This window comes from Quercus suber, unplaced genomic scaffold (genome assembly GCF_002906115.3).
Source record: "Quercus suber isolate HL8 unplaced genomic scaffold, Cork oak 2.0 scaffold_652, whole genome shotgun sequence".
NCBI lineage: Eukaryota > Viridiplantae > Streptophyta > Magnoliopsida > Fagales > Fagaceae > Quercus > Quercus suber.
Window position 1 is genome coordinate 134,403 of NW_027070093.1, and position 25,395 is coordinate 159,797.

The window sequence follows — 25,395 nt, forward strand, 5'->3', positions numbered from 1 at the left end:
ATTTTTTATGATTTTGCAGGCTGAATACTTCCGTCATTTGCTCAAACCTGTAACGTAGATTAGTTCTCAATTTCGTGTACTTGTTAAGCTGGAGTTTGTAGTTATTTTCCTAGTTCCTGATAGAAAGAGAAAGTAATCAGCTATTTGTAGGACTTAGAATATCCTTCAGGTACGCTTTAGTGTTTAACCATGTCTGGTAGTTGAATTATATTTAGTCTTCAAATTACATTGATAGAATTGTTAAGTCTTATGGTGTTTGTTTGTGTTTTTGATCTCTAGGTGATTGGTTTGGGTTGGATGGGAGGCGACCGTGGAACCTGGATTCCTCGGCCACATTTTGATTGGCAATCACCCCGTTTGAATTCCTTGGGTGTTCCCCTTGACTCGGGGCAGCAAAATCTCATGTCTGCATATATGAATCCTGGCACTAATATGGCTGCAACAAATGGGAATTTGCCAGTATATGCACCTTTGAAACTACACCCTTCTTCAGTTGGCCAAACAAATGAATCTCTTGGTTGGTTCTATGGTTTGCCTCGTTATCGGCAGGCATTTAGCTCTGACCCGAAATACCCAATTGGCAAAGGAGGCCTGCCTGGTAACCCCTATGAAAGCTGTAGGGAGGCTACCACACCCAATGCAGGGCCTGGATGTGCCCAGAAGAGGTTTGTTGTAATTGATCAAACCAAGGACCAGACAACTTTGATTTATAGTTCCGGGATTGGAACTCCTGTTCAGTGCCTTACTTCTTGGGGTCCAAAACATAATGTCGCTCGTGATTTGGATGGAGAAGTAGGTCTTGCATATAAGAGGGGCTCGAATGTCCCCGTGGGACCAATATTGACTGATGAGTTTAATGAAAATCATGGAGACGACGACCAAAGTGAAATGCACGAGGACACTGAAGAACTCAATGCATTGCTTTACTCGGAAGAAGACGGAGATAGTGAGTATAGCGAAGATGATGAAGTTACTAGCACAGGTCATTCGCCTAGTACAATGACTGTCCATGATCAGAAAGATTGTTTTGTGGGAGATACCGAAGAAGTTGCTAGTTCTGCTGTACCAAGTAAAAAGCGGAAACTCTTTGATGATGGAGGTTGTGATGATGTGCCATCACTGATGGACACAGCAAGTTCTATGAAAACCAAAGGCCCCTTTGAGCATGAAGAGGATGCAGAATCTAGTTGTGCTAGTGGCAACAACACAGGTCCAAGAGAAGTGGATTCTTTATCAGGCAACAAGAGGATGAAGAGAGAGAGAATTCGCGAGACTGTGAACATTCTGCAGGGCATCATTCCTGGTGTCAGGGGCAAGGATGCGATGGTAGTTCTTGATGAAACCATACATTACTTGAAATCTTTGAAGCTCAAGGCCATGGCTTTAGGGCTTAATGCTCTCTGACTACTCTCCAAGTTGCAGGACGATGTCCTAGTAGAATAAAATCCTATATCCCACACTGAGCTCACTTTATGCTCCACCATCTGCAGGACTTTATATGTCTGATTTTTTTCTTTCTATTCTTAGCTTTTGTTACTTTATAAGAAGAATATTGTGAGATGCCTGACAGGCTGTGATTGGTGGACAAAGCGAAACACTTTGGGATATAGGATTATTCTCATCCTAGTAGTGTTATATTAGTAGTTCTTGGAAATATAGTACTTGTCTCTGTTAGAAGTTCTAAATGGCATGTAGGGCGTGCATCCATTAACCTTGGAGTTCTTCCCATTACTGGAGGTAAAACTTTGAACAGTGTGGAGATATATAGCTTGAAAACCTCCTTAAAGTCTTTCTTCAATGATTGAGTTGGAAATCAGCACCCTTTGGCTTGTAAAATTTCTCTTTAGTTTCTAGAGAGAGAGAGATAGAGAGAAGAAGGGGTGTGGTTATAATGTGTTTCAATAAAGGGTGTTGAATCATTAGTCTTGTCTTAGGGTTTAGAGAAAGTAATACTCACACTTGGGTGTGAGATTGCTGTGTGGATGAGAAGGCTATAGTTGTTACATAAAGGGTCCCATTTGGAGGAGCGTGCGTACCCCTTGGGTTGGATTGGGACCCAACATTCACTTTCTTCACCCTTTTTGTATTCTTGTCCATGTTTAATTGTTTGTGGGGTTATCTTTTTCCTTGATGTAGAAATTTGCACTAGCCCAGGAGGCGTCTCCCACTTCATCATGCAATGCAACTTGGCTGGAGGGCCCTCAATGAAAAACCAATTCCAGCTTTGTTTATGTAATAGTACTATTTATTGTGGGACTTTCATTTCCACCTTTTTTTATGGAATTGTAATGTGATAGTGGGAAATACCATGTAAAACAATTTGAAATGTGCTTTTGATTCTATCAAGGCCTTTTATTAAGTAGTAGTAGTTGGTGTTGTTGCTGTGGTTGGTTTCGGTTGTTAGAAGAGAAAAAAAATAAGAAAAAAAAGATGATATCTTGGTTGGGAGTAAGTTTTTACTTTGTGTTTTCAGTGTTTATTGTTTGTTGTCTCTATGCTTATGTACTTACGTCGCATGCACGCATTTATGATATGAGACAGCGATGTGTTTTTTGTGACTTCTTAGCTGTTTGATGTGTTTTTATCTTTCTATGAATTGATGATGGCGAGTGAGGGGACCACAACGCTGCATTATTAGGCAGAGGAAGCATATGTATTGTGCATGAGAGCACGGGTGATGTGTTTGAAATTGAGTGGCCCATAATGTTTAAAAAATATATTGTGAATTATAACCCAACAGAAACAAAAAGAAGTGGCTAAGATTAGATTGTGATTTCACTTCAGCATGATATCTTTGATAAATAGGCTTTTTTAGCTGAATTAACCTTTCTTTTGTGTGATAGCCTGATAGGTAATGATGCAAACTCCTAGCTTGGGGCTATGGCTATGCAATGATGATACTTATAATATTAGAGCATTTGCATCAAACAATGCAGCAAAAAAAAAAAAAAAAAGAAAAAAAAGAAAAGAAAGATAAAATACTATTTTGGTCTTTAAATTTTACTAAAAATTTATTTTTCATTCTTAAACTTTAAGAATTTTTTTTTTTCCCTCTAAACTTTGTAAAGGGTTATTTAATTAGTTTAGAGAGAAAAACAATGATGAAAATATAACTTTTTTCAATATTTTAGGGATGAAAACCAAATTTTTGGTAAGGTTTAAAGACTTAAAATAAAATATCTCTAATAGTTTAGGAACGAAAGATGAAATTTTCAATAGTTTAAGAATAAAAAATGAACTTAAACATTAAGGATGAAAAACAAACTCTTTGTAAAATTTAGGAATGGGTGGGTGGACTTGTAAATATTAGGTTGGGCTCAACATGTTGTAAGGCTTGGTTGCTGGCAGAATTGCATATTATATGATTAATGGTAGGTGGGTCGAATCTTGGAGGATAAGATGGGCCATCTCCATCTCCATTTAAAGCATTTTGGGCCTCTAAGTTCACGGCTTGTTGGGAGGACATAGAAGCTAGTTCGTGTGTGCCGTTAGGATCAGCGCCATTCATATGGTTAGGGAGGATTGTGTCGCTGACGTGTGTGGGTAAGCATGCCAACTGTTGGTTGCTGTCCTTGCTAACGGCTTTCGTACTGCTCAGTACTGCAGGTTGGTGCTCTGCTGTGCTTGCATGAATTTGCGCTTGTACGCTGAGATGCGTGGGCGAGTGCTTCTTGTCTTGACTTGCTGATGTACCCTCATCTAAAGATGCCGCCGTAGTAGACATTGGGCTTGTAGGAATGGCACTGGCGGTGGGGCCTGGGATTGCCTGATGGTCAGGCTTCAAAAATAGTCCTTGTGGTATATCGCTGTTGTCCGATCTCAACCATGGTCCTAAAGCAACAAAGTTAAGTCCGAATGGATTCCTGATGTGGAATAAATTCCCATGACAACTGCTAGCTTCATGTCCAATGATACCGCAACGATAACAGATATCGGAGATCTTTTCATATTTAAAACTGATCCATAAATGGGGTAGATTCTCTCTGGGGAGAAAAAAGCCAGGCATAAGTGGTTTTAGGACATCCAACTCGATTTGAATGCGCAAGAATTTTCTCCATATAGTGCCACCTTTGCTTGCGAGGTTGAGCTCTACAACAGTGCTCTACAACAGTCCCAACCATTTCTCCAATTTTTCTGAGATTACTAGGAGACTTCCGTAGCTCAGGGAGGCCATGGACTTGTACCCAAACCGTGGAAGTAGTGAATGGGATCTCCTACCATATTAGAGGCGAGTTCCAATGCTTTAGAATTAGGTGGCCACCCTTAATCGACCATGGTCTTCTTTTGAAAGCATTATTCATATCAGCTTTGTGACTGAATAGAAACTTGTACGTATCTCTATCGAGTTGAATCACTTGAATCTGTCGATTTGGTTTCCAACCTCTGTTGACGACGTCTATAATTGCAGTGACTCCAACATTTTTGTGGGTAATCAGTTTTCCGATGAGAGTAAAAGAAGATGGGATAAGGTCTAGTTGGTTTGGAGGGAGCTCTAGGCATGCTTCTATCCAAGAGCTATTTTCAGTACGGTTAATAAGCTCTGATACTTCCATATGGACTATGGAGTGGGGGAGGTTGGATGGCAAGTGAAACTAATGGAGAGACTGTATTACTCTATGGAAAGGGAAAGGGACGATGTAATAGGGAGAGCAGGTTGTATAAGGAGAAGGAGGAAGGGGAAAGGACTGGGGAGAGCAGGTGCTACGGAGAGCACGGGAAAAAGTTTTCAGAACCATATATGTTATGTCGTTTTTCCTTGATACCCTATAAGGGCAAGACTTAGGTACAGTACTTAGGTGTTGTTCTTTAAGTTCTCTTTTTAAGATTCTGTCATGTGGATTTTTTCTTATGGGATGGAAGTGTATTTTTTAGTTAAGTAACCACATAACTGAATTTTAAAAGAGAAACTTAAAGAATAGCACCTAAAGTGCTGTACCTAAATTTTGTCCATAATATAATTACATCAAGAATCAAGACTACAATAAACCTCTTTTTTTTTTTTTTAAATCTACAATAATCCATGGTATCATAAAAACGTTCCAATTCTACTACAATAAACCTCTTTTTTTTTTTTTTAAATCTACAATAATCCATGGTATCATAAAAACGTTCCAATTCTGCCTGTTTATTAACATAAAAAGCAGCACAGCTCCAAGAAGACTTGTTTTTTATGATTAAACTTTTAATTAAAAGATCTTCAATTTCTTTTTTACAGTATTCTAATAATTCATTGTTCATTTGTATTAGTCTAGCTTTAGTAGGAATTTGTCTTTCATTAAAATCTTTTTCATAAGGTAATTGTACTATATGTCGGTGCCTATGCCAAAAAGCAGTAAGGAGATTAGAACAAATTTCTCTCTCAATATGTTGTCGGAATACTTTTATTTTATGATATAATATGGGATTTGTCAATTGATTAGCAATTCTTTCATATATTATTTTTGACTTTAAAGATAAAAAATGTCTGTTTTTCCTGTAAATTCTTTCTTTATCGATTTCTTTTATTATGGAAGTATTATCTAGTGAATAGATTTCTTTTGGGATCAGTGGTAAAATGAATTTAAAAAGTGTGTCTTTTCCTAACACATTAGTTTTAATTCCATCGTCTGTTGTTAAGAAGGGATAAAGTAAGGCCATAAAGGGATTTCCTAAAATAATTTTAGAAAAAAGGTCTTTAATTAAAACAAAAACAGTTTCAAAACATATTCCATTGTTACATATGTGAACATTAGGTATTTTGTAATTAATTATGAGCTTTTCTCCATTAGCCTGAGTTAATCTTTCAGATGATTTTTCAAAATACTTTTGTGGGGCCTATGGGCCTGATAGCCTCGGCCCATCATGAAACAGGCCCAAGGCCCAGGCCGAGGTGCATAGGCCATTTTTCGTTGTTAGGCTAAATTGGGGAAAGCCTCTCTTCCCAATCCACGCCGAGGACCACCTCATCCTCGGCCTGACGAGGGGGATTTTAGGGAGAGACTAACCCCAGAGTAAGCTGTCATTCTCACATTTAATGCATTCAACTAACTCCCCCAGGCCGCATTAATGGGGAGGTAACCCCTTGGATCTTCAAATGGTGTGCAAGTTGAGCCAGATTCAAATTATATGCGTCAATAATTGTCAGCGCGAAAATGATGAAACCCTTGGGTTCAAACAGGTATTTATACTCCCCCTTAGGTTCCCCAAATGTAACCGCTTGCTCATAAAAGCAAAAGATCATGCCGTTGAAAGTGGGAAACGTGGTGCCGCCAAAATTTAATGTGGGCGCCCATTAAGTCTCGAAACGCTAAAAACGCGCATTGGGCAGTCAGAAGGCCGCCAGCATCAGTACAAACCGAAGTGGGACAATTCGTCCAGGGACCCGCAAGTATCAAAACCCTCATTCCCGTCCTAGGGAACATGCAGCAGGGTTTTGAGGGGCTATTGTGGGGCCTATGGGCCTGATAGCCTCGGCCCATCATGAAACAGGCCCAAGGCCCAGGCCGAGGTGCATAGGCCATTTTTCGTTGTTAGGCTAAATTGGGGAAAACCTCTCTTCCCAATCCACGCCGAGGACCACCTCATCCTCAGCCTGACGAGGGGGATTTTAGGGAGAGACTAACCCCAGAGTAAGCTGTCATTCTCACATTTAATGCATTCAACTAACTCCCCCAGGCCGCATTAATGGGGAGGTAACCCCTTGGCAGGATAACGTTGATCAGAGTGAACCACTTGAGTACTGATAAGGCCTCTGATGGGACGGACGGCCAAAAAAGAAGGCAAATAGATGATCAACAGATGGAAAGAGGGGATAGGAAGATGAAAACTATAAAAGAAAAGTTAGTAAAGTAAGAAAGAGGGGGAGGGAGAAAAAAGAGAACCGTAAGGCCTCCTCGGCCTGCCGAGGAGCGTCCCCCCATTGAAAGAAAAACTTTTAGCATTCTTCTTCTATATAAAAGAAGTTCATGCATGGTGATCGACGGCCAGCTCCTAAACCTCTTAGCCCATTCTCTACAAATTTACTGTTTGGGTTTATTGGGCTGAAAACCCATCTCTCAGAGTCAATCCAAATTGAGTCCCTACAACTTTAAAGGTATTAGTCCTTCTTATATACAATTCATGTCAGCACTTGAGTCTATTAAAACAATTTCTATCAAAGAAAACTTTTTATTAATTACTAAAGTGACTTCTGTATGCTATTTTTGAAAAATTATTCTGTCAATTAAACTTAAGAAATTCTGTCTATTATGAGCATCTTTTTCTAATGAAAGGGGGTCTATCATAGACAATTTTTTCAAATTTATTATTTCTGCAATATTTTGTTCATCTATGTTTGTCGGATTATCTTATTTAATTTCTTTTTTTTCTTGTTTTACTATTTTTGCTTCTGTCATTAAGTCTTGTAGGGTTATTGGTTTTACGTTTGTTTGTTTGTTTGTTTTTTTTTTTTCCACATTCCATAACATGGTGTCCATATTTCCTACACTTAATACAAGCAATAGGTATGTCTATAGAATTTTTCAAATTTCGTAAATAGCCTTCTTTTTTTTTAATCTTTTTGGTGATTAGATAGATTATCTATCAATTTCATTATTATGTCTTTTTGTTTCCTTTTTCTTTTATTTACTTTGAGTGGCTTGGTTTATTTTAGTTCTTCCTTTTTCTTTACTTGGTATTGCTCTTTCTGTTTAATGTTAAACATTCCCATTAATTCATTTATTACATCTTTCTCAAACTCTAATTTACTGATTTGTTTAATAGTTTTATTATGTCTATCATATTGTTTCTTAGTATGTCCATATTGTTTACATTTATGACAAATAGTATTTCTCATATGTCTGTCAATTTTCTCATTATCTGATGACTCAGTAGTATTTAAAATTGTAATGTTTCCTTTTCTGTCTATATCTAGAGGTGAATTTAAAATTTCTATCTTTTTAGTTAATTTTGCCAAAACTATCATTTTGGGTATATATCATAGATCTTTTAATTGATTTTATTCTTTCATCAATTTTTTCTTTTAAACTATCATTATTCCTAGGACTATTATTTGTCCATCCTTTGTTGATTAGTTCTACTAAAGTACTATTTTGTCTTTCTTTTTCTATCTCTTCTTTTATATCTATAGGACTTCTTTCTTTCTCTACTTCTATCATTTCTAACTTCTTTTTGTACTATGTGACTATCTTCTTTACTATCTGTCAGAGTTGTCTTTAGTGTCTTTATGTCATTTTTTTTTATCAATTATCTCTATTAGGCTATCTCGTTTACTATTTTTAATATCTGTCATGTTTATAGATATGTCAGTACTTATTAAGTTATTCTTTTGTCTATTATGCCAATTATCTACTACGGTTTTTACTAAATGTGATCTATGATGAGGTTCAAATTCTCTTTGTTTTTCTAATTATGAATTTAAAGCTTTCATTCTTTCAAGAAGATTAAAAAACCTATCATTTTTTCTTTCTACTTTAGTGTATGTAATGGATCTTTCAACAGTTTCTAAAGATTCTAGTTTTTTTTTATTAATCATGTCTAACAAATTATTATTATGTCTATTAGTCTGTCGGTTGATTTTTCTCCTGTTAATGTACTCCAATTATTTGTGCTATTATTATAGTTATAATTATCTATATTATTGTTAGAATCAGAATTTGTTTCATCAAAATCCATATTACTATTTAACCAATTATTGTCTAAATCTCTTATGCTATAACCTTCATCATAATCTATATCATCATAGTCCATGTTTCTAATTAGTGTGTGCCTAACCTAAGTGTGAACAAGCAAACAAATGATGAACTAATAAACATATTTATTCTATTTTCAAACAATAAATAATTACTAGCAGAACTATTACTAACCACTAGTATCCTTACTATTGAGAGCACCTCCTCGGGAAACTCCATTGTGGGACCACCTAAACAACGTCTGTCCGTTGGCTAACAAATATGGGTTGACCAATGCGAAACTATGGTTTGCTAACGAGTCTTGAGGCTGACCAACACTATTAAGGAGCAAGTAGTGGCTATGTAGTAATATTAGTTCTTAGTAACTACTTAATTGCAAAGAAATAAAAATCATACATCTACCACCCACGACTTTGATACCATAAATACCCCAGCAGAGAGCATAGTAGTAATATGGAAGCATAAACAATGATAAAATAGATGATAAAGAAGAAAACAACAAAATAGATATATTCAAAATAAGTTAAAACATAATATAAAATATGAAAATAGAAACTAGTAAAATCTTACTTGAATAAAAACTTCTGTCTTTGATTAAAACTAAAAACGTATGTCTTAGATACAAGCTTAAAAATAAAACTATTTGAAGAGTTACAAGATTACAAAGTAAAATCTATCTTTGAAACTGAAAAGTTACAAGATTCTGTCCAAAGGGAAGGGTTACAGGATTACAAGAAAGGAAGGATTACAAGAGTCGTTCTAAGGGAGAGAGGACTGTCTTCTTTCTGGGACTTCTAAAATTTGAACTTGAGAATTGAACCTCAATTTTGAACCTTATTTTTTGTCTTCAAAGTTTGTCATTTTATAGATAAAATGAACCATGATAAGTCTTCAAAAGTAACCTGAGTTAGTAAAGTTAATTCAAGTTAATCTGTCGGTGGAAACTTGTAAAATACCATTGATGAATAGTAGTCTTTTCATAAAGTGACTTCTAATGACTTTGTCTGGGAATTTGTCAAAGTACTATTCACACACGCAGATGAATAGTGATCTGTCAAAAATATTTGTTTGATTTTCTGAATTTGTCTGTGTGGTCATTCTGAAAGTTATTGACGCATGCTTGGTGAATAGTTATTTGTCATAATTATCTTTAAAGAGAGCGAGATATTGATTTGTCGTTTTTTTTTTGTCTGTCATATGTCATAGAGATCTTGAGAGTCTTGAAATGCTCATGGGCGAGTCCTGTAGTTTGGAGAGAAGGATTCCATTATTGTGTCATCTTCATTGTTCGAAATTTGTGATGCAGCTTCAAGTAGCTGTTTCTTAAGTCATTTTCTGTTTGAAACGGGGGCAAGCTGGCATTGGACTTTACTTTTCTCTAAAAGGAAATTAGAACTTTATGTCTAGGAGGAAGAGGTCTTTTATGTAATTCTTGGCAAATATGATCAAAATTAAACTTATTCCACCATTTTAATTTAAATTTTCTAGTAAGCATGGGGAAATGATACTGGGGATGTCTTTCTATCTTGTATTCCCATCTAATGATCCATGAGAGATCTGGAAACCTATAAAAGAACTGCAAAAGATGTGGAAAATTCTTAAGTTGCGGTATGTCTGGTTCTTTCTTGAAAGTCTCATAGGCTTTTAAGAGATCAGGAGGAAGAATCATAGCTTCGGGACCATAGGAATTTCACCAGTCAATGAACCATCTTGGTATCATTATGTCTTTCTTTCTATACATATCAAAACAGAAAAACCAAGTATGTTTGTAAATATTATTTTGGAGTAGAAGGAACCTATCTCAGGCTTCTATATAATCATAATAATTATAAAACTGAGGGTCAAAGAGTAGGAAAAAGTTCTTAGTGATCTAGGGTTGTGCTTTCCATTGGGAGGGGGTGAGGATCTGTTTTATGACTACTTTAGAGTAGCCAATTCTGTTTGGGTTTTGGGAGCAAGGCATATGTGTTACCAAGATTGAGTCTGTATCAACTAAAATAAATTCATAAAATTTTTGGGTCTTTAAAGTTTCTGTCTTAAGGTGTTCTCATCTTGAGGGTATGAGCTGTTTGACTAGGAAGAGGTCATTTGTTATGTGTTGGTATTCTATTTCAATCCATAGAATAAAATTCTAGGAATCTTTTAGGAGTTCAATATTGTGGTCTTCTTTTGGGGCTTGGGTTTCCTAAGAGGTGGAGGATCTGTACTTTAGTTGATTAGATGGAGAGGCTAAAGAGGGAAAAGAGGATGCAACTATGTTAAATGGTAAAGGAGAAACTAATTTGATTTCTGATTTCCTAACACATGAATTCCTATAGGGAAGATGAGTTCCCCTGTAGATAAGGGCAACTCCCCAAAACCCAGAACCAGACAGTCTTATGCTTCTCCTCTGATTCCCCCTAGCAGATTTCTCCCTTGTCCCTCTTTCACCTCGCCTACTTTCTCTTCGAACAAACCCCAAGAAAGATCCCCATTAACATGTAGCCCAAACTTCTTTGAACCACTCTTCCCAAGCTCTACTCCAACAACCATAAACCTTTAAATAAAACATTACAATAGATAAGATATCATATTCCCAATAAGAAAGATTTACTTGACAGACTTCATGAAGCAACCATATTTTCCAAATTTGATATGAAAAGTGGATTTTGGTAGATACAAATAAATGAGAAAGATAGATATAGAACTGCCTTTACAGTTCCTTTTGGTCATTATGAGTGGAATGTCATGCCTTTTGGTTTAAAAAAATGCACCTAGTGAATTTCAAAACATAATGAATGATATATTTACACCTTTTACAGATTTTTCAATTGTTTATATAAATGATGTCTTAATTTTTCTAAATCAATCGAGGACCATTGGAAACATTTAGATATATTTGTCAAAGTAATTAAACATAATGGATTAGATGTCTCAGCCACTAAGATAAATTTATTTCAAGATAAAATCTGATTTTTAGGTCATAATATTTATAAGGGAACCTTAAGCCCCATTAACAGAGCCATTCAATTTGCAAATAAATTCCTAGATGAAATAAAAGATAAAAACCAGTTATATAGATTTCTTGGCATCCTAAATTATGTTTCAGATTACTTTCAAGGATTAAGAAAGATATGCAAACCCTTGTATAAAAGGCTAGAAAAGAATCCTCCTCCATGGACAAACATACATACTATGATAATCAGATAGATAAAAAATTAAGTTAAGCAACTCCCTTGTATTGCTATTCCTTCCCCCAATACTTTTAAAATTGTTGAGATAGATGCTTCTGACATAGGTTATGGTGGAATTCTAAAACAAGTAGGAAAAAATGATGCCAAAGAACGAAATTTTATCTATTATATTATGTGTTTCAAAATTTCAAAATTATCTTTTTAATGAAAAGTTTTTAATTCAAGTTGATTGTAGAAGTGCTAAAGAAGTTTTATAGAAAGATGTTCAAAATCTTGTTTCCAAACAGAGTTTTGCTAGTGGTTTGCTCTAGTACCAAATGTTACAAACCCATAGGTAGAACTCATCCTTGAAAACCAACCTGTAAGAATAAAACCTACACAATGTGAGAGAGATAATATTGCGTGTAGTAGAAACATTATATACTTATTATCAGGATAAAATTCATTTAAAAAGATTTTGTGAGTAATATTTCTCCAAATCCCAAAACAATTCTTCCATCCTCTTGACTGAAAGCAAGGTGGCATCTCCTCAGCACATAAATGAGTGGTCTTTATGATGCTTTTCTGATTCATGCACTATAGATTTTTCACAACTCTTACATTGTTAGATTCTTGTTTCATATGCTGATTGATAGCATAGTTCAGAATTGTTTTATGATACGGTAAGGTTAACCTTAGGAAGTAGATATCAATATGACTGGAAATTAAGGGTTGGATGGAAAATTTTCAATCCAAATTTGAGCCCACCGATGTTTCTACCACAAGCCCAAGTCCACATATACATAACTAACAAGTACATATGGGCCCTGGGCCTGTTCAATAAATCCTTGCCATATCAATGAAATGGATAGAAGAGTTTTTTTCTTCTCACGTAAGGTGAGTTTTTTTCTCTACATGGGAGTTTCTTTCTCACATTTTTCGTGAGACATAGTTGTGTGATTGTTTTCCTCTTCTAGTTTAGGTTTATTTCACTTCTTTCAACCTTATGTTTTCAATTATGGATTCGGATTTTGTGCAAAAATTAAAAAACATTACGTTGACGGAAGATGAAAGTGAGGTTATTAGGGTTGGAACAATGCATAGGGACAAAATATTGGAAGAATGCTCTCTCAGTCTGTTGGGGAAATTTCTCACAAATAAGCCATTTAACCAACGTGCCGCCAAGACCTTACTGCGATCTGTGTGGAAGATGGGTTCTGATGTACGTATTGTTGATGTTGGAGATGGTGTATTTCAATTTAAATTTTCCATGGAGAGCCAATTGAAGTGGGTGCTAGCGAATGGTCCTTGGAGTTTTGAAGATCATCCATTGGTATTGTGTAGATGGGAGCGGGGTATGACTGCTTCTTCTGTCTGTTTTACTTCGATACCAATGTGGGTTCAGATCTGGGGTCTTCCTTTTGATCTGTTGTTCGAGGAAGTAGGTAGAGATATTGGCAATGGAATGGGGAAGGTTGTGGAGGTTGACTTGAAGGCTTTTTCATCAGATCAAGCCCGTTTTATATGTGTAAGGGTTGAACTTCCTTTGGAGAAACCATTACGTAGAGGAGGGGTTGTTGAAAGTCCTAAAGGAGACAAAGTTTGTATTGGCTTTAAATATGAAAGATTAGTGGGGCTCTGCTTTAGGTGTGGGCGGTTTGTTCATGAAGCAAGAACTTGTTCCTTCCAAGTCGAAGATCATCAAGAACTCCATTATGGTGATTGGTTGAAGGCTGGTTTTCGAAAGAACTCTTCTTCAGTAAACAATGGTGGCCAATTTGAGAGAAGGGAGGAGGCAGCGCAACTGAATCAAAGTCAAGGAAGATTAACTGTAAACTCCACTAGCGACTCTGTGGGAGTAGTTTTAAGATAGAACCAATGTGAAATGGTTAGTGGAGGTTCTGGTGGTCAGCCGTCCAAGGGTGCTGCTGCGATAAAGCCAGTTGCGATGGCTGAGATAGTTGCAACTTTTGATGAGAAACTAACTCCTGACTTTGAGGCGATGATATCTGAGGTTGATAAAGCTATCCAATCAGAACCGTGTATTTCAAGTCCAAATTCTATTCGTGTTGATCAGTTGAAGCGTGTTGAGCAGTTGAAGAATAAAACTGATTTTTACTCGGGCTTGGTAGATATTGAAGTGATGGATGATGACTCACTTACTTGTAAACGCGGTTCATCAGGAAAATCTTTTGAGCCGTGTATTGCTTCGTGTCTTCCGAAGAATGATAGAGGTGTTAATGCTGAGAAGGGATATGTAAAAGAAGATAGCAACCCGGTTACAGGTAGGCCCAAGAGAAGTGGAGATAAAAATATGGGTGGGTTGCTCTCTATTCAAGGCCCAAAAACTACTGGATTAAGTGAAGGTGCAACTAAAAAGGCCACATCAACAGATTGTACTTCAAGTAGTGCTGGAGAGAATGGGCTCAAGAATAGGACTTGGAAGAGGGCTGTTATAAAGCCACGGGCTAGTATAGAGGTGCCTATTAATAAAGTACTTGGGCCGAAGAGGAATAGCAAGGAGATGCTGCGTGGAACAGAGAAGGCAGATTTAATAGAGAAGGCAATTTTGACAAAAAAGAAATCCAAGGTTAGTATTACTGAAGGTTTTCATGTTCTTTCTGGGATGGAGCAGATTACATCGGCGGAGGTTGCTACGCAACCCCGCCGGCATTATGAGTCTATTGAGTTGGAACTGCCGAGAGCTTGGGAACCATCGGACAGTTCGTGTCTTGATCAAGGTAATCAATAAACAAGATCCCAATATTGTGTTTTTAATGGAAATAAAATCTGGTTTGGATTGGATGTTAAAAGTTTGTGACTGTTGTAAATATAAAAATGGTTTTATTGTGCTTAGTAGAGGAAGTAGTGGTGGTTTAGCTTTATTTAGGAAAAAAGATATTAGGCTTGATATTCAGTCTTATTCTCATTCTCATATTGATGCATGGGTAGACGGGGGGGATGGTATTGGTTGGTGGCATCTCACTGGTTTTTATGGTGAATCGGATACTTCTAAAAGATGGGAATCATGGCAAAAACTTAAACATTTATATGGGACATCCTCTTTGCCGTGGCTAGCAATTGGGGATTTTAATGAAATTACTAGTATGGATGAAAAGGAGGGGGGAAGTAATAGAACAAGACAGCAAATGAAATATTTTGTTGACACTATTAACTATTGCGGTTTAAAGGAAGTTCGATTCACGGGGTCCTTATTTACTTGGTTGTATTTAAAAGAGGATGGATCTCAAATTAGGGAAAGGTTGGATAGAGCTTTGGCTACGATGGAGTGGTTTCATTTGTTTCCATTGGCTAAGCTTACTCGTCTTTCATCTTCGGCTTCAGACCATTCCCCTCTTATTCTTCAGTTGTCCGTAAAACCTAGAGAAAAGAAGATGGGTAGGGTTTTTAGATTTAAATCAATGTGGTTAAAGGACCTAAGGTGTGAGGCTATTGTAGAGGAAGCTTGGGATGAAGGTTTGCATAGAGGATCGAGTAATGTTCTTAATAGATGCTTGGAGAGTTGCTGTGCTAGACTTGAGGTTTGGAATGCCAATGAATTTGGTAATGTAGGGAAAACAGTAGCTGACTTACAGAAAAAACTAGAATAGTTAGAGTTGCAACCTACAACACCGGATGTGATTAGATCTTTGAAGAACACTAGAATTGAGTTGAACTGTTGGATAGATAAGGAAGATGATATGTGGAGGCAAAGATCAAGAATAAGCTGGATGCAATATGGGGATAGGAATACTAGGTTTTTCCATGAGAAAGCTTCAGCAAGGAACAAAAAGAATTTCATTGAAGGTATAATGGATGAGGATGGTAGGTGGTTGGAGGATGATGAGCATGTAGAGGAGTTGATCTTGCAGTACTATGAGAGGCTTTTCACTAGTAGTGATCCTACAGAGTTTGAAGAAATTCTAAATGCAGTTCAACCTAAAGTCACATCCAGGATGAATCTGCAGCTAGTAAGGGAGTTTACAGAGGGTGAAGTGAAAAATGCCATGAAGTAAATGTATCCATTAAAGTCTCCTGGACCGGATGGTATGCCTCCATTATTTTATCAACACTTTTGGCACAAGATTGGTGGTGTGGTTACTTCAACTGTTTTGGCTTTCCTCAATTCAGGTATTGTTCCACCAAATTTCAATCATACACATATTGTCCTTATTCCTAAATGTAAAGAACCAAAAACTGTGACTGATTATAGACTCATTAGTCTTTGTAATGTGGTTTATAAAATTGCACCAAAAGCTATTTCTAATAGGTTTAAAAAAGTTCTTCATTTTATTATTAGTGATACCCAAAGTGCTTTTGTGCATGGAAGGTTAATTACTGATAATGTTCTTGTAGCATATGAGATGATGCATCATATTAGTCAAAAGAAGAATGGAAGAGTGGGTGAATTAGCTTTAAAGCTTGATATGAGCAAGGCATATGATAGGATTGAGTGGATATGGTTGGAAAAAATTATGCAAAAATTGGGGTTTGATGATAAATGGTATGCTTTAATTATGAAGTGTGTCACTACTGTTTCTTATTCCGTGAAGATTAATGGTAAGCCTAAAGGGCATATTGTTCCAACTAGGGGCATTAGGCAGGGGGATCCACTATCTCCTTATTTATTCTTATTATGTGCGGAAGGTCTTTCGGCTCTTATTAAGAAAGAGGTGGAGAATGGAAGGTTAGGGGGAATTGCAGCATGCTGGAGGGGTCCAAAAATATCTCATCTTTTCTTTGCCGATGACAGTTTGATATTTTGTAGAGCTTCCTTGGAGGAATGTGATACCCTTCAGAGGGTGTTGAGGGTTTATGAATGTGCTTCAGGGCAGCAATTAAATCGTGCTAAAACTTCTCTATTTTTCAGTCATAATACTCCAGTTGATATTCAAGAAGTCATTAAAGAGAGGTTTGGTGCCCAAGTGATTAAGCATCATGAAAAATATCTTGGTTTGCCATCATTGGTGGGAAGGAATAAGAAGAACACTTTCATTAATATTAAGGATAGATTAAGGAAAAAGCTTGCCGGTTGGAAAGAGAAGTTATTGTCTAAGGCAGGGAAAGAAGTGTTGATCAAAGCTGTGGCACAAGATTGGTGCCCAAGTGATTAAGCATCATGAAAAATATCTTGGTTTGCCATCATTGGTGGGAAGGAATAAGAAGAACACTTTCATTAATATTAAGGATAGATTAAGGAAAAAGCTTGCCGGTTGGAAAGAGAAGTTATTGTCTAAGGCAGGGAAAGAAGTGTTGATCAAAGCTGTGGCACAAGCGATTCCGACCTATACTATGAGTGTTTTCAAATTGCCTGACTCTCTTTGTGAGGATTTGACTAGTATGATTCGTAATTTTTGGTGGGGGCAAAGAAATGTTGAAAGGAAGATAGCTTGGATGAGTTGGGAAAAATTGTGTGCTTCGAAGAGTTGTGGTGGGTTGGGTTTTAAAAAGCTTAAGGAGTTTAATTTGTCTTTATTGGCAAAGCAAGGATGGAGACTTCAACAGGGTCATGATTCATTGGTATACAAGGTTTTGAAGGCCAAATATTTTCCCACATGTGATTTCTCACAGGCTGTTTTGGGTAATAACCCTTCATTCACTTGGCGGAGTATTATGTCTGCTCAACCTCTTGTTAGATATGGGTTAAGATGGAGAGTTGGTAATGGCGAGAAAATATGGATTTGGGGTGATAGATGGCTGCCAAAGCCTTCAACTTTCATGGTTTCATCCCCTAGATTGTTTATGCCGCCAGATTTGAAGGTTGGAGAACTGATAAACAAGGAAGAAGCTTCATGGAAGGGGGAGGCTATTGATGCTTTGTTTTTGCCGCATGATGCAGAGATTATAAAGACAATTCCCATTAGCTTTAATCTGCCAAATGACAAAATGATTTGGGCTTGGAGTAATAATGGTGTGTTCTCTGTAAAAAATGCCTATTGGGTTGCGTCTAGAATGTCCCTAGTGGATTCCTCAAGTTCAAGCTTTGATGATAGCCAAGAAAAAAGATTTTGGAAATGCATATGGCGGATCAATGTGCCTCCTAAAATTAGGCACTTCACTTGGAGGGCCTGTAAAGATATCCTACCGGTAAAGTCTAACCTTGTTAAAAGGAATGTTTTGCAGGTTGATACATGCGACGGATGCAACACGGAGGCAGAGGATGCGATTCATTTTTTCTGGAAATGTTCCCGAGCAAAAGAACTTTGGTCTTCAATGAAACTGGTGTTTCCTAACGTGTTGGACTTGTTTTGTTCTGTAAAAGAGATGTTATGGTGTTTAATGATGGAGGAAAAGAATTTACTAGAAAATATTGAACTGTTACTAACATGTATGTGGGCGATGTGGAATAACAGAAATGAAGTTCGACATGGCGGAGCGCGAAAAGATGGAAAAATGTTGTTTTGGTGGGCTGTGCAATTTTTAGATGAATATCGGGCTGCTGTTGATCTCTTACCGGTACCTCAGATGTCTATCCAGCACGTTCAAACATGGAGTCCACCATCTTCACCGTGTCTCAAGTTCAATGTTGATGCTGCTGTGTTTGTAGAGCTACAAGCTATTAGAGTTGGAATCATAGCACGGGATTGGAATGGTCGTTTTGTAGCTGCAATGTGCAGGAAAATTCAAGCACCACTGGGACCTCTTGAAGCTGAATCGAAGGCTGTTGAAGTGGGATTGCAGTTCGCATGGCAGTTGGGTATTTCAGACTTAACAATCGAGGGTGATGCGTTAATTATCTTTAGGACGTTGAATCAAAATTCCTCCTCAGTTTCGGCCTCAATTGATGCAGTGATTACGGGTATTAGATTAGCTGTCTTGGAGTTCCATAATGTGTTTTTTTCACATGTGAAACGTTCTGTAAATACCCCTGCTCATTTACTAGCAAAGTATGCCAAGGGCATAGTTCATCAATGTATGTGGATGGAGAATTGTCCTAGTTTCATAGAATTAGCAATTCTTCATGATGTAAACTCTATTGTTATTTGATTAATATTAAGTGTGTGCTTTCCTATCAAAAAAAAAAAAAAAAAAAAGAAATGGATAGAAATTATCAATTTAAAATTGAAGCCCATCATTGTTTCTACCCCAAGATCAAAGGCTGGTTGGGCCAGTCCGAAACCTACATTTCGATTTCTGCATTAACTGGAACTGGGAAAAGAAAAGAAAAAATTGTTATCTTACCACTATTATCTTTACATAAACGTGTCATTGAGTCATTCACCACCTATTAAAAGTAAAAAAGCTTTACCGTCGGCCCAGTTGAATAAAAAAGATTTTTGTTTTTTGTTTGTTGTTTTTGGGTTTCAATGGAATTTGGTGGCAAGATGCAATAGTATCTAAAGACTTTCGATTGACTAAAACATAGACCTGAAATGTAAGTTTATTAAAAGTAGAAATACATACAAAAGAAGGGTGGTAAGACTTAATAGTCAAAAAGATAATAAAGAGCGATAATTTTTGATATTTTGGACCAATCATTCATAAAGATAAAGAAATTAAAGAGAATGTGAATCAAAGGATAATAGGATGGTTGATGAAGTTGAGAATCGTATCAGAATTATTGTATGATAGAATACCTATTAAATTAAATGCAAAATTGTATAAAACTACTCTACAACTAGCTATGCTCTATGATATCGAATGTTAAGCGGTTAAGAAGTAGCATATTCATAAAATGAGTATAGCTAAAATAAGAATGTTAAAATAGATAAGTGAGAATACACAAAAACATAGACCTGAAATGTAAAGACTTTCGATTGACTAAAACATTTTTTTTTGTTTGTTTGTTGTTTTTGGGTCTCAATGGAATTTGGTGGCAAGATGCACTAGTATCTAAAGAGTTTCAATTGACTAAAACATAGACCTGAAATGTAAGTTTATTAAAAGTATAAATACATGCAAAAGAAGGGTGGTAAGACTTAATAGTCAAAAAGATAACAAAGAGCGAGAATTTTTGATATTTTGGACCAATCATTCATAAAGATAAAGAAATTGAATAGAATGTGAATCAAAGGATAAACAGATGGTTGATGAAGTTGAGAATCATATCAAAAATATTGTATGATTGTATAATACCTATTAAATTAAATGCAAAATTGTATAAAACTACTTTACAACTAGCTATGCTCTATGATATCGAATGTTGGGCGGTTAAGAAGTAGCATATTCATGAAATGAGAATAGCTAAAATAAGAATGTTAAAATAGATAAGTGAGAATACACGAAAACATAAACCTGAATTGTAAAGACTTTCGATTGGCAAAAACCTTTTTTTTTTTTTTTTTTTTTTTTTAGAAGTTATTGTCTAAGGCAGGGAAAGAAGTGTTGATCAAAGCTGTGGCACAAGCGATTCCGACCTATACTATGAGTGTTTTCAAATTGCCTGACTCTCTTTGTGAGGATTTGACTAGTATGATTCGTAATTTTTGGTGGGGGCAAAGAAATGTTGAAAGGAAGATAGCTTGGATGAGTTGGGAAAAATTGTGTGCTCCGAAGAGTTGTGGTGGGTTGGGTTTTAAAAAGCTTAAGGAGTTTAATTTGTCTTTATTGGCAAAGCAAGGATGGAGACTTCAACAGGGTCATGATTCATTGGTGTACAAGGTTTTGAAGGCCAAATATTTTCCCACATGTGATTTCTCACAGGCTGTTTTGGGTAATAACCCTTCATTCACTTTGCGGAGTATTATGTCTGCTCAACCTCTTGTTAGATATGGGTTAAGATGGAGAGTTGGTAATGGCGAGAAAATATGGATTTGGGGTGATAAATGGCTGCCAAAGCCTTCAACTTTCATGGTTTCATCCCCTAGATTGTTTATGTCGCCGGATATGAAGGTTGGAGAACTGATAAACAAGGAAGAAGCTTCATGGAAGGGGGAGGCTATTGATGCTTTGTTTTTGCCGCATGATGCAGAGATTATAAAGACAATTCCCATTAGCTCTAATCTGCCAAATGACAAAATGATTTGGGCTTGGAGTAATAATGGTGTGTTCTCTGTAAAAAATGCCTATTGGGTTGCGTCTAGAATGTCCCTAGCGGATTCCTCAAGTTCAAGCTCTGATGATAGCCAAGAAAAAAGATTTTGGAAATGCATATGGCGGATCAATGTGCCTCCTAAAATTAGGCACTTCGCTTGGAGGGCTTGTAAAGATATCCTACCGGTAAAGTCTAACCTTGTTAAAAGGAATGTTTTGCAGGTTGATACATGCGACGGATGCAACACGGAGGCAGAGGATGTGATTCATTTTTTCTAGAAATGTTCCCGAGCAAAAGAACTTTGGTCTTCAACGAAACTGGTGTTTCCTAACGTGTTGGACTTGTTTTGTTATGTAAAAGAGATGTTATGGTGTTTAATGATGGAGGAAAAGAATTTACTAGAAAATATTGAACTGTTACTAACATGTATGTGGGCGATGTGGAATAACAGAAATGAAGTTCGACATGGCGGAGCGCGAAAAGATGGAAAAATGTTGTTTCGGTGGGCTGTGCAATTTTTAGATGAATATCGAGCTGCTGTTGATCTCTTACCGGTACCTCAGATGTCTATCTAGCACATTCAGACATGGAGTCCACCATCTTCACCGTGTCTCAAGTTCAATGCTGATGTTGTTGTGTTTGCAGAGCTACAAGCTATTAGAGTTGGAATCATAGCACGAGATTGGAATGGTCGTTTTGTAGCTGCAATGTGCAGGAAAATTCAAGCACCATTGGGACCTCTTGAAGCTGAATCGAAGGCTGTTGAAGTGGGATTGCAGTTCGCAAGGCAGTTGGGTATTTCAGACTTAACAATCGAGGGTGATGCGTTAATTATCTTTAGGACGTTGAATCAAAATTCCTCCTCAGTTTCGGCCTCAATTGATGCAGTGATTACGGGTATTAGATTAGCTGTCTTGGAGTTCCATAATGTGTTTTTTTCACATGTGAAATGTTCTGTAAATACCCCTGCTCATTTACTAGCAAAGTATGCCAAGGGCATAGTTCATCAATGTATGTGGATGGAGAATTGTCCTAGTTTCTTAGAATTAGCAATTCTTCATGATGTAAACTCTATTGTTATTTGATTAATATTAAGTGTGTGCTTTCCTATCAAAAAAGAAAAAAGAAAAAAGAAATGGATAGAAATTATCAATTTAAAATTGAAGCCCATCGTTGTTTCTACCCCAAGATCAAAGGCTGGTTGGGCCAGTCCGAAACCTACATTTCGATTTCTGCATTAACTGGAATAGGGAAAAGAAAAGAAAAAATTGTTATCTTACCACTATTATCTTTACATAAACGTGTCATTGAGTCATTCACCACCTATTAAAAGTAAAAAAGCTTTACCGTCGGCCCAGTTGAATAAAAAAGATTTTTGTTTTTTGTTTGTTGTTTTTGGGTTTCAATGGAATTTGGTGGCAAGATGCAATAATATCTAAAGACTTTCGATTGACTAAAACATAGACCTGAAATGTAAGTTTATTAAAAGTAGAAATACATACAAAAGAAGGGTGGTAAGACTTAATAGTCAAAAAGATAATAAAGAGCGATAATTTTTGATATTTTGGATCAATCATTCATAAAGATAAAGAAATTGAAGAGAATGTGAATCAAAGGATAATAGGATGGTTGATGAAGTTGAGAATCGTATCAGAAATATTGTATGATAGAATACCTATTAAATTAAATGCAAAATTGTATAAAACTACTCTACAACTAGCTATGCTCTATGATATCGAATGTTAAGCGGTTAAGAAGTAGCATATTCATAAAATGAGTATAGCTAAAATAAGAATGTTAAAATAGATAAGTGAGAATACACAAAAACATAGACCTGATATGTAAAGACTTTCGATTGACTAAAACATTTTTTTTTTTTTGTTTGTTGTTTTGGGGGTCTAATGGAATTTGGTGGCAAGATGCACTAGTATCTAAAGAGCTTTCAGTTGACTAAAACATAGACTGAAATGTAAGTTTATTAAAAGTAAAATACATGACAAAAGAAGGGTTGTAAGACTTAATAGTCAAAAAGTACAAAAGAGCGCGAATTTTTGATATTTTGGACCAATCATTCATAGAGATAAAGAAATTGAAGAGAATGTGAATCAAAGGATAAATGGATGGTTGATGAAGTTGAGAATCATATCAAAATATTGTATGATCGTAGAATACCTATTAAATTAAATGAAAATTGTATAAAACTACTTACGACTAGCTATGCTCTATGATATCAAATGTTGGGGTGGTTAAGAAGTAGCATATTCATAAAATGAGATATAGCTAAAATAAGAATGTTAAGATCAGATAAGTGAGAATACATGAAAACATAGACCTAAAATGTAAAGACTTTCGATTGGCAAAAACTTTTTTTTTTTTTTTTTTTTTTTTTGGGGGGTCTCAATGGAATTTGGTGGCAAGATGCACTAGTATCTAAAGACTTTCGGTTGACTAAAACATAGATCTGAAATGCAAGTTTATTAAAAGTAGAAATACATACAAAAGAAGGGTTGTAAGACTTAATAGTCAAAAAGACAATAAAGAGCGCGAATTTTTGATATTTTGGACCAATCATTCATAGAGATAAAGAAATTGAAGAGAATGTGAATCAAAGGATAAAAGGATGGTTGATGAAGTTGAGAATCATATCAGAAATATTGTATGATCGTAGAATACCTATTAAATTAAATGTAAAATTGTATAAAACTACTCTACGACTAGCTATGCTCTATGATATCAAATGTTGGGTGGTTAAGAAGTAGCATATTCATAAAATGAATATAGCTAAAATAAGAATCTTAAGACAGATAAGTGAGAATACACAAAAAGATAGGATCCAATTTTAGGAAATTCACTTGTAGATATGGGTGATTGATATTGATGAAAAGATGAGATAGAGTTGCTTGAAATGTTTTAGTCATGTTTAGAGGAAGAAATAGTGGGTTGATCTTGATCCAAGTTGAGAGAATAAAAAAAGGTAAAGGAAGACCCAAAATAACATTAGTAAAAAAAGAAAGAAAAAAAGACTTATCAATCAAAGAAGAAACCAAGAATATGACTTGAGATAGAATATACTGGAGGAAAAGATGAGACTGACCATATCTTCTCTATTAAGAATTCATAGTCAATCCCAAAAAATTTGGGATTAAGACTTGTTGTTCATTGAGACCATCACTAGTTATCTTGAAGTGACAATAGTATATGAGTAAGACTTAGGTACAATATTTAGGTGTTGTTCTTTAGGTTATCTTCTTAAAATTCAGCCATGTGGATTTTTTCTTATGAGATAAAAATGTATTTTTTAATTAAGTAGTTACATGACTGAATCTTAAAAAAGAAACCTAAAGAACAACACTTAAAGTACTGTATCTAAATTTTGTCCATAATATAATAATATCAAGAGTCAAGACTACAATAATCCCCTCTCTCTCTCCCTCTCTCTTTTTTTTTTTTTAAATTTTTTTAAATCTTTGATATCTGGATCAGATGACACAAGGGTATGATTATTTGATATTTATAAGTTGGAATTTACTCTCTATTGATAAATAATAATTATCATTGTATTTTTCATTAGGCTACATTGCACTATATGCAACCTATTTATGCATTATTTGAGAGGTTTGCATATAGATATGCTACATATGAGAACATTTTAAGTTTCCAACGCATAGGTATCATTGTTTATCCCACTGAGGTTGTTATTTATTTAGTTCGACCATTTCTTGCTTTCTCTCTTCCACTTTATTGCATAAAACTTTCCAAATTAGTATTTTTGATAAATTCTAGCCATTTTCTGAGTGACTTGTCAATTATCACACACCTCTTGCTACATCATTTGGCTTAATTCATACAAGCTTTGTAAATTGGTACTCTACGCAGTTTGGTTTCTTGGAAATTGCAAATTGATAATTGATGATTCATATATTGTGTCACATGGTTGTGCAATGGGAATTTTCAGCTGTTTGATTTGAGAATTTTGTCCAAAGATTGGTCTCATCATAGGAATGATGACATGAAAATAATGATCTTCTAGGAGAATATAAGACCCTAACTTGAAGTTTAGGGTTAATTAGTTAAACTGGTATCACAATATGAAAATTTTACCCCCATCACATACATACTCATAACACCCATGTTTCGTTGCACATAGCTCAGGACAATTCAGGTGTATGTGGGCATCTAAATTCCCACCATCCTCACTTTAATAGCATTTGGATTCTCCTTTAAAAAGGTAGGTTTCCATATTCTCATAGATTGGGAAAGGTCGATTTTACCATAATTGAATATCCTTTGACTATCTAAAATAGAACACTTCTTTAATCAAACATCTCTCCTCTATTGCCAGGTGCTTATGCTATGTATCCAATTTTTATTCTAATTATTTTTTAATATTATGCTTACATTCATGGGTAATACGTTTTTCACTGTGTTTATAAACCTAAGGATATTTTGGTAAGAAAAAATAATTTCTATGGTATTCAAGAGGTCAGCTAAGAAAAGAGTGAAAGTACGCAGTGCCTTTTTTTTTTTGTTTTTTTGTGTGGGGGGGGGGGGGGGGGGGGGGGGGGGGTTTTTTTTTTTTTTTTTTTTTTTTTTTTTTTTT

At 35.9% G+C, this 25,395-nt stretch overlaps 3 protein-coding genes across 3 annotated transcripts in view; all 3 read left to right on the plus strand.

The window, feature by feature from the left end:
* On the plus strand, window positions 1-2,365 carry LOC136064248 (transcription factor bHLH143-like). Its single transcript, XM_065765774.1, has 2 exons — window positions 1-169; window positions 280-2,365. The coding sequence occupies exon 2, from the start codon at window positions 298-300 to the stop codon at window positions 1,402-1,404; it is 1,107 nt and encodes a 368-aa protein (XP_065621846.1). The 5' UTR covers window positions 1-169; window positions 280-297; the 3' UTR covers window positions 1,405-2,365.
* A 10,474-nt stretch (window positions 2,366-12,839) lies between these two features.
* Window positions 12,840-13,694, plus strand: LOC112005061 (uncharacterized). The gene has a single exon (XM_024037313.1). It carries the CDS (start codon window positions 12,840-12,842, stop codon window positions 13,692-13,694), a length of 855 nt encoding a protein of 284 aa, XP_023893081.1.
* Window positions 13,695-20,185: 6,491 nt separating this feature from the next.
* LOC112004875 (protein ALTERED SEED GERMINATION 2) overlaps window positions 20,186-25,395 on the plus strand; it is a 22,297-nt gene continuing 17,087 nt past the window's right edge. Inside the window, exons 1-3 of the mRNA XM_065765776.1 lie at window positions 20,186-21,055; window positions 21,371-21,859; window positions 24,194-24,289. Of these exons, the coding sequence (XP_065621848.1) occupies window positions 20,186-21,055; window positions 21,371-21,859; window positions 24,194-24,289 (1,455 nt within the window). The remainder of the gene's footprint in view (window positions 21,056-21,370; window positions 21,860-24,193; window positions 24,290-25,395) is intronic.

Coding starts and splice junctions, on each gene's coding strand:
- LOC136064248 (XM_065765774.1), top strand. CDS start 298: ATGGGAGGCGACCGTGGAACCTGGATTCCTCGGCCACATTTTGATTGG.
- LOC112005061 (XM_024037313.1), top strand. CDS start 12,840: ATGGATTCGGATTTTGTGCAAAAATTAAAAAACATTACGTTGACGGAA.